We start from the raw sequence: 13,048 nt of genomic DNA on the forward strand, positions 1-13,048 counted from the left end.
TCAACATATTCTAGTCTGGGGACACAGATGTCTGTTTACGCATATTGGAACAGCAACAACAAGCTATCTATTATGACTAGGAAGGCAGCAATAGGTCTCTTCAACCCTGGCCACCACAGTATTGAGATATGGTGGCACCTAGTCAAAGATAAACAATTAATACTGCCGAGGACCACAAGGCTCACACGTGACCCCAAGTAACCTAAGGATAGAAAATTCCATAACAATGATCAGCATGGCGTCTACAGTGACCTCAAGACATATGGTTGACCCTGCGTAACCCCATATGTTACATGCTAGAATAGAAAATTCCTTCACAGGTAATACGTGGTTGTGACTACAGGGATGACATTAGGTTAAAATACTGTTAAATAATTGTTTTACAACATACCTTATCTTACTTTACAAAATGTTATACTAATAGCTCAAATTAATAAATAATGTTTACATTTCCCATTCAATGTAACCTTTAGAAATTTCTTCATGTATACAGACCTAGCTACATCTATAACTGTCAGGTCATTTTTTAAAAATCATTTCACTGCCTAAAACTGTCATTTTTGAAAGTTATAGCTACTAAAGTTATCTACTACAGCTATTGATGGTACTGTTACTTCCTGTTTACATAGGTGGCTGCTATTGACTGGGCAGCCGCACTACAAATGTAACAACTCATTTACACATTTCTTTCCACTTTACTAGTTAACTTTACTAGTTAATTGCAACCCAATCTAGTAAATCACTAGTACAAACAGGTAGTAGCATCCTAATCCTGAACCCGCACTGTTTTGTCCAAGTTTTGTCAGCACCTGCCAACTCAGATATTCAACTTAAACAACATTATAACAATGCCACCGACTTTAGCACCAGTGACCAGCCACAGGATTTAAAAAAAAAACACTTGGACAAACAGGTGCAGAGGCAGCCAGCTCAATAATAATTCATTTATGGACACCATGAGAGTGTCTCAGAATGAAAATGCCACATGAGGCCATGCGGAGCAAAAACCCGTCAAACATTTGTAAAATTATATTTCTATTTATTATATAAGTGCTGTTCATTGTGCATCATTAGGCTGATTGACCTACTGTACGTGCTCGGCTGTATTAATGTATTCAGCCATTGTTATTCTGACAAATAAATCTGACTAATGTTTATTTACAACAAAAAAAAAGGCCCAAAAAGTTGTCTGTGTTACTTCCCTGTTGTTTGCCTGAGGGCTACAGGCAATAACTAGCTAATGAGACATTCAAGGTACTGCTTCATCAACAACTGCTGCGTAAAATATGGTATAAGAATCCTTCCTTTTGCACCTTTACCTTCATTTATTAGCAATACAACTATAAGCATGACTACAAAGGACCTCACCTTGGCCTCCTCCATCTGCATGATGTTGGCCTGGCAGTCGGCGATGCTGTCGTTGATATAGTCGATGTTGGCGCCAAGAGACTCCAGCTCCTCGTTCAGCGAGGCCAGGGAGCGGTCGGCGTCTGCGCCCTCCACTGCCATCTTTTCCCTCTTTCTGGACACTCGCTCCCTCCGTCTGGTCAGCTCCTCCCGTTGCTAGAGTGATGGCAGAGAGGGCAATGAGAGGAGAGGAGACCAGAAAAGGAAAGGAAGTTTTTTTTCTTCAATCTGATGACGTGTTGTGTTACCTTCAGCAGTCTGTTCATATCCGTCTCCATGTTAGAGATGGTCATCCTCTGCATGATGATGTCAGTGACACGTCTCTCCAGTGACTGCCATTTGGCCCTTGCTGTCCTGCTGAGGTAGATACTTCCCATCCGTACTGGAGAGCTCCTGAGGAAAAAGACACAGCTCTTTTGTAAGTATTAAAACTAGACTGTGTGACACACATCTTAACACACATGCTCAGATGCAGTACCTGGCTCCATTGGATGCTCCGGAGGTGTGCATCCTCCCCGGAGTGGCTCTATGTGATGGCTCCTGGAGAGGTTCAGGTACGCTCACCTTCCTGCTCACCTTCCCGGACACGGGCCTCACTTGGCGCCTCAGAGCTGTGACCTGATAAAGTTCACATGAAAGAGAAAAGTTATTTTGCGTATTAGAAAAAAAACAAAAGTGGATGCAAACCCCATCCTCTTCCGTGTGTGTGTCCCACCTCCTCATTCTTCCTGCGGAGAACGAGCTCCTGTTGTCTTTTCTGGGCCTCCATCTGCTTCAGCTGATGCTGTAAGAAGAAATGAATACCATGTCACGAAGGTAAGTTGGTAAACTATGACTTCAAGTATGTAGTCATGACAAGAATCAACCAAGTATATCAACAAATATCTATTATTTTTTTTTAAATTTGAATTAACTATGGCATATCAACCTAAAAACCTTGAGTTTAGGTAGGTTAACACTTTATCTTAGCTAGAATAAACTAAAAATAAAGTACTATGTAAATAAAGTACTATGACAAATAATTTGCCAAAAAATGACATGAACAACTCTGAGTGTGTCTCACCTCCGCTCTGCGCTGGTCTTTCTTCAGAGAGGCGATTTCCCTGTTCCTCCTGCACTCTGTGGCTCGGTTTCGCTCCTGCTGCTCCTTCATCTGACGCATCAGCGCCACCTGGTGGAAAAATACAATCACGCAGGAGGAAATCAGCACACTAACAAGACAAGTCTGACAGAGGAAATGAAAAGAAAACCCACGACCTATCCATTTACCTTGGTCTTCTTCATCTCCGTCACATCAAGCTGCAGCTTCTTGAGCTGCTTCTCGTACTGCGACTGGTTCTTCAGCAGGCGGGCGTGCTCCTTCTGAGCCGACTGGAGCTTCTGAAGCTCTTTGTTCATGGAGCTCAGCTTCCTCTCATATTCCACTTTGATCCTCTTGGCCTTTTCCTCCGTACCCGACTCCACTGTGCCTGGAGACGAACAAGAACGATGAAAGGATGACCTTTCCTTTGTTTTTCTTGCTTCATTTTAATCGCTTTTAGTTAGGAACTTAAAAGCTTGTCACAGAAGTCAAGTATCTGTTTGCATGTGTCTCTTACCCATGTTATGCAGCACCTTGTCCCTCTCCAGCTGCGTGTCCTTGATCTTGTTTTGCAGCATCGTCAGTTTCTGCTCATACTGCTGTTTGAGAGTGTGCAGACGCCGCTGGCTGTTCTCCAGCTCGTCTATCAACTTCTGCTTGATGGCGATCTCACAGGTGATGTTGGCCAGGTCGGCCTGGACGTTTTCTGCCGCACAAACGTATCATTAGATCCTGAAGCCTCTCCCGTTTTTTTATTGGCAACTACAACTTCAGACAGTTCATCAGACAACTGTACCTTTCTCCTCCAGCTCTTCAGAGTCAGACTCGTCAGACGTCTCTTCACCCGCCATGTCAAAGTCCTCCTCCTCTCCATCGGCATCCTCGCCCTCTTCGTGGTCGCTGCCCTCCTGGCAACATATAAGCACACACATGAAGAAGACTACTTACTCATATTACCACAATATAAACAATTGATTTAGTGATCCTCCACCTACCACCTCTGCCTCATCGTTGCCTCGCTCCTGCTCGTTGTCTGGCACAGTCACAACACTGAAAGGGGAACAGACTGTTAGGCAGCTACCAACCAGGATGAGTTCTTGTAGATACTGTAGGTCAGATTTGGAATTAACTGCAATTCAAATGACAACAAGGATGGGTAAAGTGCACATGCAAATGATTATACACTTGATCAGATCAGGAACAGATGTGGAATCAGTGTTGATTAATGGATGATTTCACTGCAACATTAACGATACACTGGGAAAGACACAAACTGATTTCATTTGAAGAAGTGTTTGCACACACTCCTAAGATTTGTTGACCAAATTCTACAGATCATCATCTTAAAAACTATGATGATCGAGGGCTTTTTCTCAACTCCAAATCCTATTTATTTAAAGGTAAGGATGAATCTGATCAACATCTTTCCGTGTGCAGTTAAGAAGGAGAAAGGAGACAAACACAAGGGTTAAAGAGGAAGAGGTAAGAGCTGGTTAAAACATCTGCTTCCCTACCACCTGTAGGCGCAGAAGAAGTTAGAGATTAGTTACTTTGGGAAAAGGGGAGATTTGGGTTTGTACCCAGGTCAAGAATCAACTGAAATCCTGTCAATTACTTGGTACACTTCAGTCTGACCAATTTCAGATTTGACCCAATCCTGGATGGGGGTGTAGCAAACCTGTCGTGTTCAACTGCCGTGTGGCGGTGATTCTCTTCAAATCGCCTTAGTCTTCGGAGACAGAAGGGATGGGATGGTGGGGGTGAGGATGGTGAGGTGTGGAGGCGAGGAGGAGGCAGAGGGGAGGGGCAGACAGGCGGCAGAAGTCGGGGCAAGTGAGGGAATATTAAGAGTGGGAGAGCAGCGAGAAAGAGCAGATGAGTGCGGACACTCTTACAGACAGTGTGTTCAAAAGACGAATCCTGATTAAAGAGATGCAGATGACTAAGACAGATTTCGCCTATTTAGCAGATCACATATTAAATGTCACCCTTCTAATGTGAAGATGACCCTCGCAAGCATAGAAATCAGGGTGCATAGAGACATCAATGCAAATGGTGCTAAAGTGTGCAGAAGAGACATCATCAACGTCATTATCATCATCATCATTATCAAGAAACATCAGGGTGTAAAGTGCTACTGCAGGGAGTCAGGAGATAATTACCCAAAACACACCAGGTCACACACCCACACACACACACGCCATGACAACAGACAAACATCAAGACTCTCTCTTTGTAGTTTCTTCACAGTGCTCGGTGTCACCTCCGAGGAAGTTTCAATCCAACCAAAAACAAACAGGCGACGCACACAAAGTGTCTCCAAAAGCGAACAAATCGCACACCATACCTCTTCTTCTTCTTCTTCTCCTTCTTCTTCAGCTTCTCCAGGTCTTTCTTGGCCATCTCGATGACTTCGTTAGCCTCCTTCTCAGGGGCGAGGAGGGCGGAGGAGAAGGAGCCTGGGCCGGCATACAGCGAGTTGCGAGTGGAGGCCCGTGACAAACTCTTCCTCAGGTTCTCGCTCACGGCCTCACTTTCAAAAAGTTTAGCTCTGAGAGAGGAGGGAAGTGTTAGAACTGTCACGCAACGTGAACAAGTGACTTCCTGATTAAAGGAACAAACATTTTGGGTTTCTGCTTCCTGCTTCATTTGCTTGTTTCTTTCTTTTCACTGTATGATGATGGAGATATTTATTTCTGTGCACAGTTACTTATTACTCAGTAGTCACAGTGTGCGTGTGTGCCTGTGCTAAGTAGTTATGACTGCTGGTTCAATAAAATATTAATGAAAAATGAGGTCATTACATACCTGAGCTCCTCGATTTCTTTGATATAGTTCTGAATCATGTTCCCGATCTCTTCGTTGCCTTCACCTGTAAGCAGAGGCATCACGTTAACATAGACTCATGGTGACTCAGTCTTTAAAGTTAATAAAAAAGTTATTTGATTTTTGGTTACATTCAGTACCTTTTCACTTCTACGACTTCATGAGAGCCAGTTCAGAAACATGTTTTAATTTATCAAATCATTTTTAGTACTAAAATACATAAAACAAATGATTTACCCATCAGGCTAAGCTGTACTTTGTGTTTAGTCCTAATTTTTTTTTATAGCTAGGGTTGGGAAAGACCACACTTCAAACTTAGGCCATTTCTGCACCAAGCACACTTTATCCATTCAATACCTCTAAGACTCCACATCTCTCCCTCAAACCCTTTTTCTTTTTTTATACAGGAACCACTGGTGCTCCATAGAGCAAAGAAGAGACGGCACCCCCACTCAAGAGTGTCAACTCTCCTGGTTCCCCTTCCTTCTTCCCACCACCATCTGACATCTACAAACTCTTTTTTCTACTCATCCCACGATCCTCATCCCTTACCCTCCATCTACCTTCCCCACTGTACATCATCTTGGTTCACCTTCATCGATAATATGCAATAAACCATTCTACATCTTTATCTATATTGCCGTTGTCTTTGTTAGTGAACATTATGAAGGAATTAGTTGGAAGCAGTAAATACAGCTTGTTGTATTGTTGCCTACTACACTAGAACAAGCACTAATGAGTTTTTCTGTCTCAGTTCTCACCTGCTTTAGCCAGGACCTGGTTGGCCTGGTCACTGAGGATCTGAGTGAGTCTGGCTCTCTGGGAGTCGATGGTCTCCTGCATGGCCTTCACTCTCACCCTCAGATTGTTGTTCTCCGTCTGCAGCATGGAGTTCTCATGGACCAGGTCGTTGATGCCCTCCATGCCATCTTCACCCACCATACGCTTCCCCTGGACAACAGACAGGATAATCAATATAATGACTGATAATGAGAATTGTTCTCAGCCTCCGTCTTTTACTTCTGCCTTCTTACCGTCTTGTACTCCATTAGTTCCATCTGCAGTCGTGCTATCTCTGTCCGCAGGGCGCTGATCTGCTGGCTGGCTTTGTCCTGGTTCACCATCACCTTGTTCTTAATGTTTCGGGCTCTGTTGGCGTACTTCAGAGTGTTCAAGGTCTCCATGAAGTCCCGGTCCGACGGGCTGATGCAGGCGATCATCATCGTTTGACTAGAGAACGCACAAAGGAAGAATGCTGATCAATCCCCATGAGCCATCTCATCTTTTTGCGATTTTTGTGATACATTACCAAATACATACAAATATTTTAATACATTACAGCCCCACAAACCTGTTGCCACCCAGTGAGTCTTGTAACAGCCGGGTTAGTTTGGAGTCTCTGTAAGGCACGTGGGTGGAGCGCTTACTCCTGTCTCCCAGAGCACTGATGACATTTCCCAAAGCAAGCTGAGGTAAGAAAGGGGAAAATGAGTTCATGGTGGAATATTTGAAGGTAAAAACTATTCCATAATTTGCTTAAATTGGGAATAAAAAATGAAATAGTAACTTTATTTAAATGAAGCAATAAATAATGGCAAAGAAAGTAAGTGTGCAGTTCATGTTCTGGCCACCTGGAGGTGCTCTTACTCCAGAAATCACTGGTGGTGTGTGCAGGTACAGAACAGATTCATTGCTTTGCATAATCACCCCTATAAATAATAAAATAAGTATAATAAATATGATACATGACGACGACCTGTGAGTGCACTGTGTAATACAAATCGTCTGATCCAGATTCAGACATGCTCTTAGCTTCCTCACCAGCCCACAGTTGATGGAGATGCCCTCTTTAGCTCTGTCTCCTGTAGCTCCAGTCCTCTTCAGTCTCTCAGAACCAGCCAGGTCCACAAAGTGGAACTTGGCGGTCAGCGTCTCAAACTCATTGATCTCCGACGTGTTTGCCAGACGGTTGTCTGTCACATTATCCTGACAAGAGGAAAGACAGAATGGCGCAACAATTAAAATGTTTTAAGCAAATCACACCAGAAGCACGTTCAGTGGCAGCAGGGACCCGTTGCTGTGTGTTAGAGTGCGTACGTCGTTATCTGGTGAGCAGACTCGAACTTGGCACAGGTGGATGGTGAAGATGGCGTGGGAGCGTGAACTCTGGACGTTCATCTGGGTGCTGGCGGTGGTACGAGACAGAGCGCCCAGCTTCAGACACTGCATCATCTGTTAGAGGAGAGGTGAAAGGAAAGGATGGCAGGAGGACAGAGGGAGGAATAAAAGCCAACAAAATGGAATCAGACATTTTTGAGATTATTTTGGTAAACTGGCCCTCTTAATATTGGTGGAGCAAATGTTTTCCATTTCATAGGAAGTTTACTTGGACTGGATTATACTGATAAACTGATGATTTCTGTAGTGAAATAACAAAATACAGAATAATAGCTTGTAACATGTGCCACTGCACCAGCAGAAATGCTGGGCAAAGATGAGGTGCGAAAGAAAACTGCTTTTAGAAAAGTTTCGGGGGTTGTGCTGTTAAAAGGAAGTTTTTCCTTGCCACTGTCAGCAAGTGCTTGCTCATGGTGCGAACTGTTGGGTCTCCGTAAATAATATCATACAGAATACAGTCTAGACCTGCTCTATATGGAAAATATCAGGAGATAACTTTAGGTGCTATATAAATAAAACTGAATTGAATTAACGCTGACCTCAGCTGCAGTGGTAACGGTGCGAGTGGTGACCCCGACAGTGTAGATGCCTCCATTTGCGTCCTCGTGAATTTTGATGTTGGATCGCTGCCTCCTGGCCTCGAGGTCTCGCGTCGAGTCGAACAAGTCCAGCACTTCCTCGTTGTACAACTGTAGAGTGTGTTCAATTGATAAAGTACGGGAGAGGGAAAATAAATAAAGAACATTTTATCAGGTGAAAAGTCAATATAATTATTACTTCTCAGCCTCATCTCTTCCCTGTTCAGCTGCTTCCTCACCAGCTGTTAGCAGCCACTTGTTGGCTGTTATAAATAAGTCCAGGAGCTACCCAGAGACAGACTAATGGTCGTTTAATGGATGTAGGGTCACTTAAAATCACTACACCCCCGTGCTGACCTTTGACCCCCTATTGTGTGCATGCTTCAGCTACATCTAACTAATGCACCTTAAGCAGACTATAAGACTAGACTATACTGATAAATTCATCTTAATTTGAGATAAAAACTGAGTAATCATTACACTTTTGGGGTGTGTGTGAGTGTGTGTGTGTGTGTGTGTGTGTGTGTGTGTGTGTGTGTGTGTGTGTGTGTGTGTGTTTCTGCACCTCCAGGAACTGTGCGTTGATCTTGAACTCAGGAACAGGCCTGCCCTGCTCGGTGGCAGTCTGTCTACGCTCCTCGATCCCTTTGAACAGGTGGTTGACTGCCCGGGGAATGATACCCAGCTCATCCTCTCCGATGTTAACGTCAAAGCCGGTTCCCATGGTGTAGGTCTTCCCCGAACCCGTCTGGACATGAAGGAGGAGACAGAGTCATCAGCTACTTTGCCAAATAAGAATGAAAGTATTTTATTATGTGTGTCTTTTTCTGGATATTTCATCCTATAGATGATCTTTCTTAGCTGTATCGTCCAACAATTCACCACTCTCTGGGTCTCAGAGGTCGGGTGCAGCTCTGAGAAGTTTCTCTAATATAGGGGGGGGGGTGAGAGGAGATGGGGTAGTTTCCACGGTGACAAAAAGAGGAATGCAACATTGAGCTCAAACTGACGCGTCACCCCTTCTCTGCGTCCAAGCGGCTAAAAGAGACTCTGACAGGAGTGTGGTGCATGTGGTGACAGATGGAGTGTGTGTAAGCAAATGTGCCTAGTGTGTGTGTGTGTGTGTGTTTTTGTCTGTTTTATTCTATGAAACCACACCTGTGAGTTTAGTATGTGCACATTCACATACACTGTGTGTTAATGTGTGTGTGTGTGTGGCCTCCACTGCGCCCTGTGAAAGGCTCTTTGACAGGAACACAAGGGCTGCAGGAACAATGTGAGGAGAGAATAATGAACAGAGAGAAGAGGAGCGGACGGAAACATTAAGAAGAGGGAAAGTTTAACTGCTCTTCAACTAGAGAGCGTCAGCTGCAGCTGGAGACACAGAAAGCTTTGAGAAAACATCTTATGGTTTATCGTATTGTAAGAGAAATGTAATGCAAAAGAGTATTCTCCATATCTTCATATCATACACTAAATACAGCATGTCTTATATTTGTCTGTGCAGCAGCTGGTTAGCTCGGTTTATTAGCTAAGCTTCCCTGACCGGACAGAGGGAGAGTTAGAGGTTAGTGTTGTACTACAATTGTTTTGGACAATCCGGATAAGGAGGTTTTTTAGGCCCGGGGCAGGGGCGAGTGCTGGAAACGAAGCCAGTGTCGTGCCAGAACCAGAGCTGGGCAAGGGAAACTGGGGTGCTAAATCACAAAAATACCAATTACGCAATTTTGCTTTAATCCATACAAGAACTGAAGTGTAAAAATGTGTTTAATGTCTCTCAGTTATGTTTTGAAACTGCAGTCCAGTTCTCTGCATTGGTATGGGGTGAAGCAATCTGTTCACACTCTGCTCTGACTGGGTAATAAACTCCTTTTCTATCTCTCCCTCTCTAGGCTAATCTATTACAGCCAATATAAAGCCGTTGTGGCAAGAGCAGGTTGGAACATGTCAGCTGATAGTGTATTGACAGAGTGGTTGCAGCTGTGAGGCCTGTTCACTCCCGTATTACTTGTCTTATGATATTCAATGAAATCAGCCTCATATCACATGCTGTAATAAATCTTGGGATATTGGAAGCAGCTCCATCCCCCTGAGCGATGGAAAGTCGAAACGTCAGTGGATATGAATTTGTGAATATTTTTGTGCCACTGTGCTGTAATGCAAGTGAAAAGGGTGTTTTTCTAACCTGTCCGTATGCAAAGATAGTGGCATTGTAGCCCTCAAAGCAGCCTTCGATGAGTTTCTCCGTGCACTGATTGTAGATGGTTTCCTGCTGGGTGTCCATGTCGAAGACATGGTCGTAGGTGAAGGCCTTGTCCTTGCCCAGAACCACTTGGGGCTCCCCGGGCATCACAAACGTACAGATGTGACAGCCCTCGATCTTCTCTTTGGCCAGCTGAGGACGGATCCTGGTAGACAGAAAGAGGAAAAAACAGTGAGATGTTTAACTCGCCACCATGAGCCTAGATTTCCTTTAGGGAAGGAAAACATCGATGACTGATCTTTTTAGTAGGAGACCCAGCAAGGCCGACTGGTGCTCTAACATGAGATAATGGCAAAAAGCAATTAGCAAGCAATGAAATATAACCATCCATCCATTTTCTGTAACCACTTATCCTCACGGTACTAGAGCCTATCCCAGCTGACACTGGGCGAGAGGCGGGGTACACCCTGTATGATTCACCACTTCCTATGGGCAATTTACAGTAGAGTCACCAATTAACCTATGAAGTGCATGTCTTTGGACTGTGGGAGGAATCTGGAGAACCCGGAGACAGCCCACAGATACACAGGGATAACATGCAAACTCTAAACACCAGGAAGCGACAGTGCTAACCACCAAGTCCAACTTCCATCACATGGTTATTATATGCAAGTGAAGTGTGCCCAAGATTAGAAACTTACATGAGTGAGAAACTATGGTTACATCAGCATAACAATAATAATGCTAACACGATTATGGGTACCCAGATGGTTGCCTCATAATGGTCAAAAAGTTGAGTGTGGAATGCAAGACACTTCTCGTCCTCTATGGCCGCCATTTTGGTTTTGCAGCGGAAGGGGACAGCCCAGTGAAAATGTTAGCTGAGGAAGCTGCTGGAGCTTACGTTGCGGTGAATATACAAATGTAAGTAGCACATATGTTTTATATTTATATATTTGTGTTATATTCTATTATTTTCCAATTCACAACTTTTCAGATTTTCAAGGCCCTTGGCAACTCTGGTCTGCAGAGCAGAGCTGTCTATGCATCTAAAGCCTGATCAAGATATTATGCTTATAAAGCAGGATTGATTTGATTTGCAGCTGAGCTGAGGACAGGTAGTATTTTCACTGAGCTGCAAGCAGATGAGTGCCTCTACTGTGTAATGTGTGTGTGTGTGTGTGTGTGAAGGACCGTGCAGTGCCAGCACACTCTCCAGCAGACATCATACACAGTACAGTGCCCTCACTGTTCACCAGAGAGAGCTCTGGGTAAACAGTCCCACCCTGGATTTCATTAAGGAATTGCTCTGTTTGCTTTAAGCACAAATAAACACAGTGTTATTACATCATTTCCTCCCATAATGCACCTCTGCCTCTCATCACTGCACATACTGTCAACCCGAGGAGGAAGTGGAAATATTGGAGGCAGACCAAGGAAATATTTGGACATATTGTGAGCATTAAAATATCAGAAATACTTCAGCTTTGACAGAAAAATATATAATATTATCCACAGCAAAAGATAATACTGAAATACTCGTACCTACCCCAGTAATAATACAGAGGTGGGTAGTACGTTTATTTCTCCAAGACTACAGTCAAAATAAAACCAGATAAGTGAGAATTACACAGAAGGAATAATAACCATGACACCTGAGAGTCTCAGAACAGTATCCTTATAAATGGCAGCTATTGTTGCTTTCTGCTGGCAGGCATTAACTCTGTGTGTGTGACAGTGTGTGTGTCAGGATGTGGTACTTTGCATGCAGTTTGCATTTTATGTGTAACACTTGTGTGTGCATGCATTAGGAAAAGACTCTCACATTCACCACAGCAAGACACTATAGAACTTCTGAATGGCCTGAAAGGACAGCCAGAGTGTGTGCGTGTGAGTGTGTGTGTGTGTGTGTGTGTGTGACATCAGATCCCAGCTATTTAGCAGACTCTATCTGGGATTACAGCACTGATGAGAAGAGGGGAGAGCCAGGGAGGGACCAGTGATCCAGACTTCCTACCTGCAGTAACTGTATACTGAATTGCAATTCTTTACAGGTCCAGTGTGTAGGATTTAGTGGCAACTTAGGGATGAAATTACAGATTGACACCAACTGAATACACCTCGCACACTCCCCTTCCAAGTGTGTAGGAGAAAGTAACACAGTTCTATCTAAAGTCAGTGTTTGGTTTGTCCAATCTGGGCTACAGTAGAAAAATGGCTGACTCTGTAGAAGAGGACCTGCTCCATCTGTAAATATAAAAAGGTAACAAAAACACAATAACTTTTATACACTACTAAAAAACAACATTATATTCTATTTCTGCCATATTCTGTTAGTGCCCCCTAAATTATGTCCTTAAATCTTACACACTGGACCTTTAAATAAAAAAAACAAAAATATAAAAACAGGAACATCAATTTCTATTTTTTTCAGTTGAGCCTTTTGTTTAAAGAGTTCAATCCCCCAAACCCTTTAGGTGGGGAAGTGTTTCTACCACACTCTGTGGAGGGTTGGTTTGGTTTAGTTCAGTACAGTTCTAATCCCAGATTTGGGATTCATGGTAGGTGGTCCAGGAACTTCATACATAAATAAAAAAAGGAACAAAGTAAAAAAAGAAAAACCTGACAGCTGACAAGAGGATTTCAAAATAACCATGCAGAGTTGATTGATTATTCTGTTTCATTTGTCGGACATGCAGACTAGCCTCAATCTGAATGATGAAATGAGAGGAGGTTTTTTTTTTTGTTTGTTTTTTTACCTGGGTTACAATTGCA

The 13,048-nt window shown here is 43.5% G+C and overlaps 1 protein-coding gene across 5 annotated transcripts in view; it reads right to left on the reverse strand.

Moving 5' to 3' along the window:
* Positions 1-13,048, reverse strand: part of LOC104935576 (kinesin-like protein KIF21A) — a 36,558-nt gene that overhangs the window by 10,520 nt on the left and 12,990 nt on the right. For 3 of the 5 annotated variants that reach the window (XM_019278187.2, XM_019278186.2, XM_019278185.2), the window contains exons 2-21: positions 10,256-10,478; positions 8,636-8,818; positions 8,032-8,181; positions 7,412-7,546; positions 7,136-7,300; positions 6,666-6,781; positions 6,349-6,544; positions 6,076-6,265; positions 5,297-5,360; positions 4,836-5,039; positions 4,104-4,217; positions 3,484-3,538; positions 3,285-3,396; positions 3,006-3,194; positions 2,677-2,876; positions 2,471-2,578; positions 2,123-2,191; positions 1,886-2,025; positions 1,656-1,800; positions 1,369-1,563 (exon numbers count right to left, since the gene is read on the reverse strand). In XM_019278187.2, coding sequence (XP_019133732.1) covers positions 1,369-1,563; positions 1,656-1,800; positions 1,886-2,025; positions 2,123-2,191; positions 2,471-2,578; positions 2,677-2,876; positions 3,006-3,194; positions 3,285-3,396; positions 3,484-3,538; positions 4,104-4,217; positions 4,836-5,039; positions 5,297-5,360; positions 6,076-6,265; positions 6,349-6,544; positions 6,666-6,781; positions 7,136-7,300; positions 7,412-7,546; positions 8,032-8,181; positions 8,636-8,818; positions 10,256-10,478 — 2,953 coding nt within the window. The remainder of the gene's footprint in view (positions 1-1,368; positions 1,564-1,655; positions 1,801-1,885; positions 2,026-2,122; positions 2,192-2,470; positions 2,579-2,676; positions 2,877-3,005; positions 3,195-3,284; positions 3,397-3,483; positions 3,539-4,103; positions 4,218-4,835; positions 5,040-5,296; positions 5,361-6,075; positions 6,266-6,348; positions 6,545-6,665; positions 6,782-7,135; positions 7,301-7,411; positions 7,547-8,031; positions 8,182-8,635; positions 8,819-10,255; positions 10,479-13,048) is intronic. The other 2 variants (XM_019278188.2, XM_019278189.2) reach the window with 2 other exon arrangements.

The sequence above is a fragment of the Larimichthys crocea genome, chromosome XX, assembly GCF_000972845.2.
Source record: "Larimichthys crocea isolate SSNF chromosome XX, L_crocea_2.0, whole genome shotgun sequence".
NCBI lineage: Eukaryota > Metazoa > Chordata > Actinopteri > Sciaenidae > Larimichthys > Larimichthys crocea.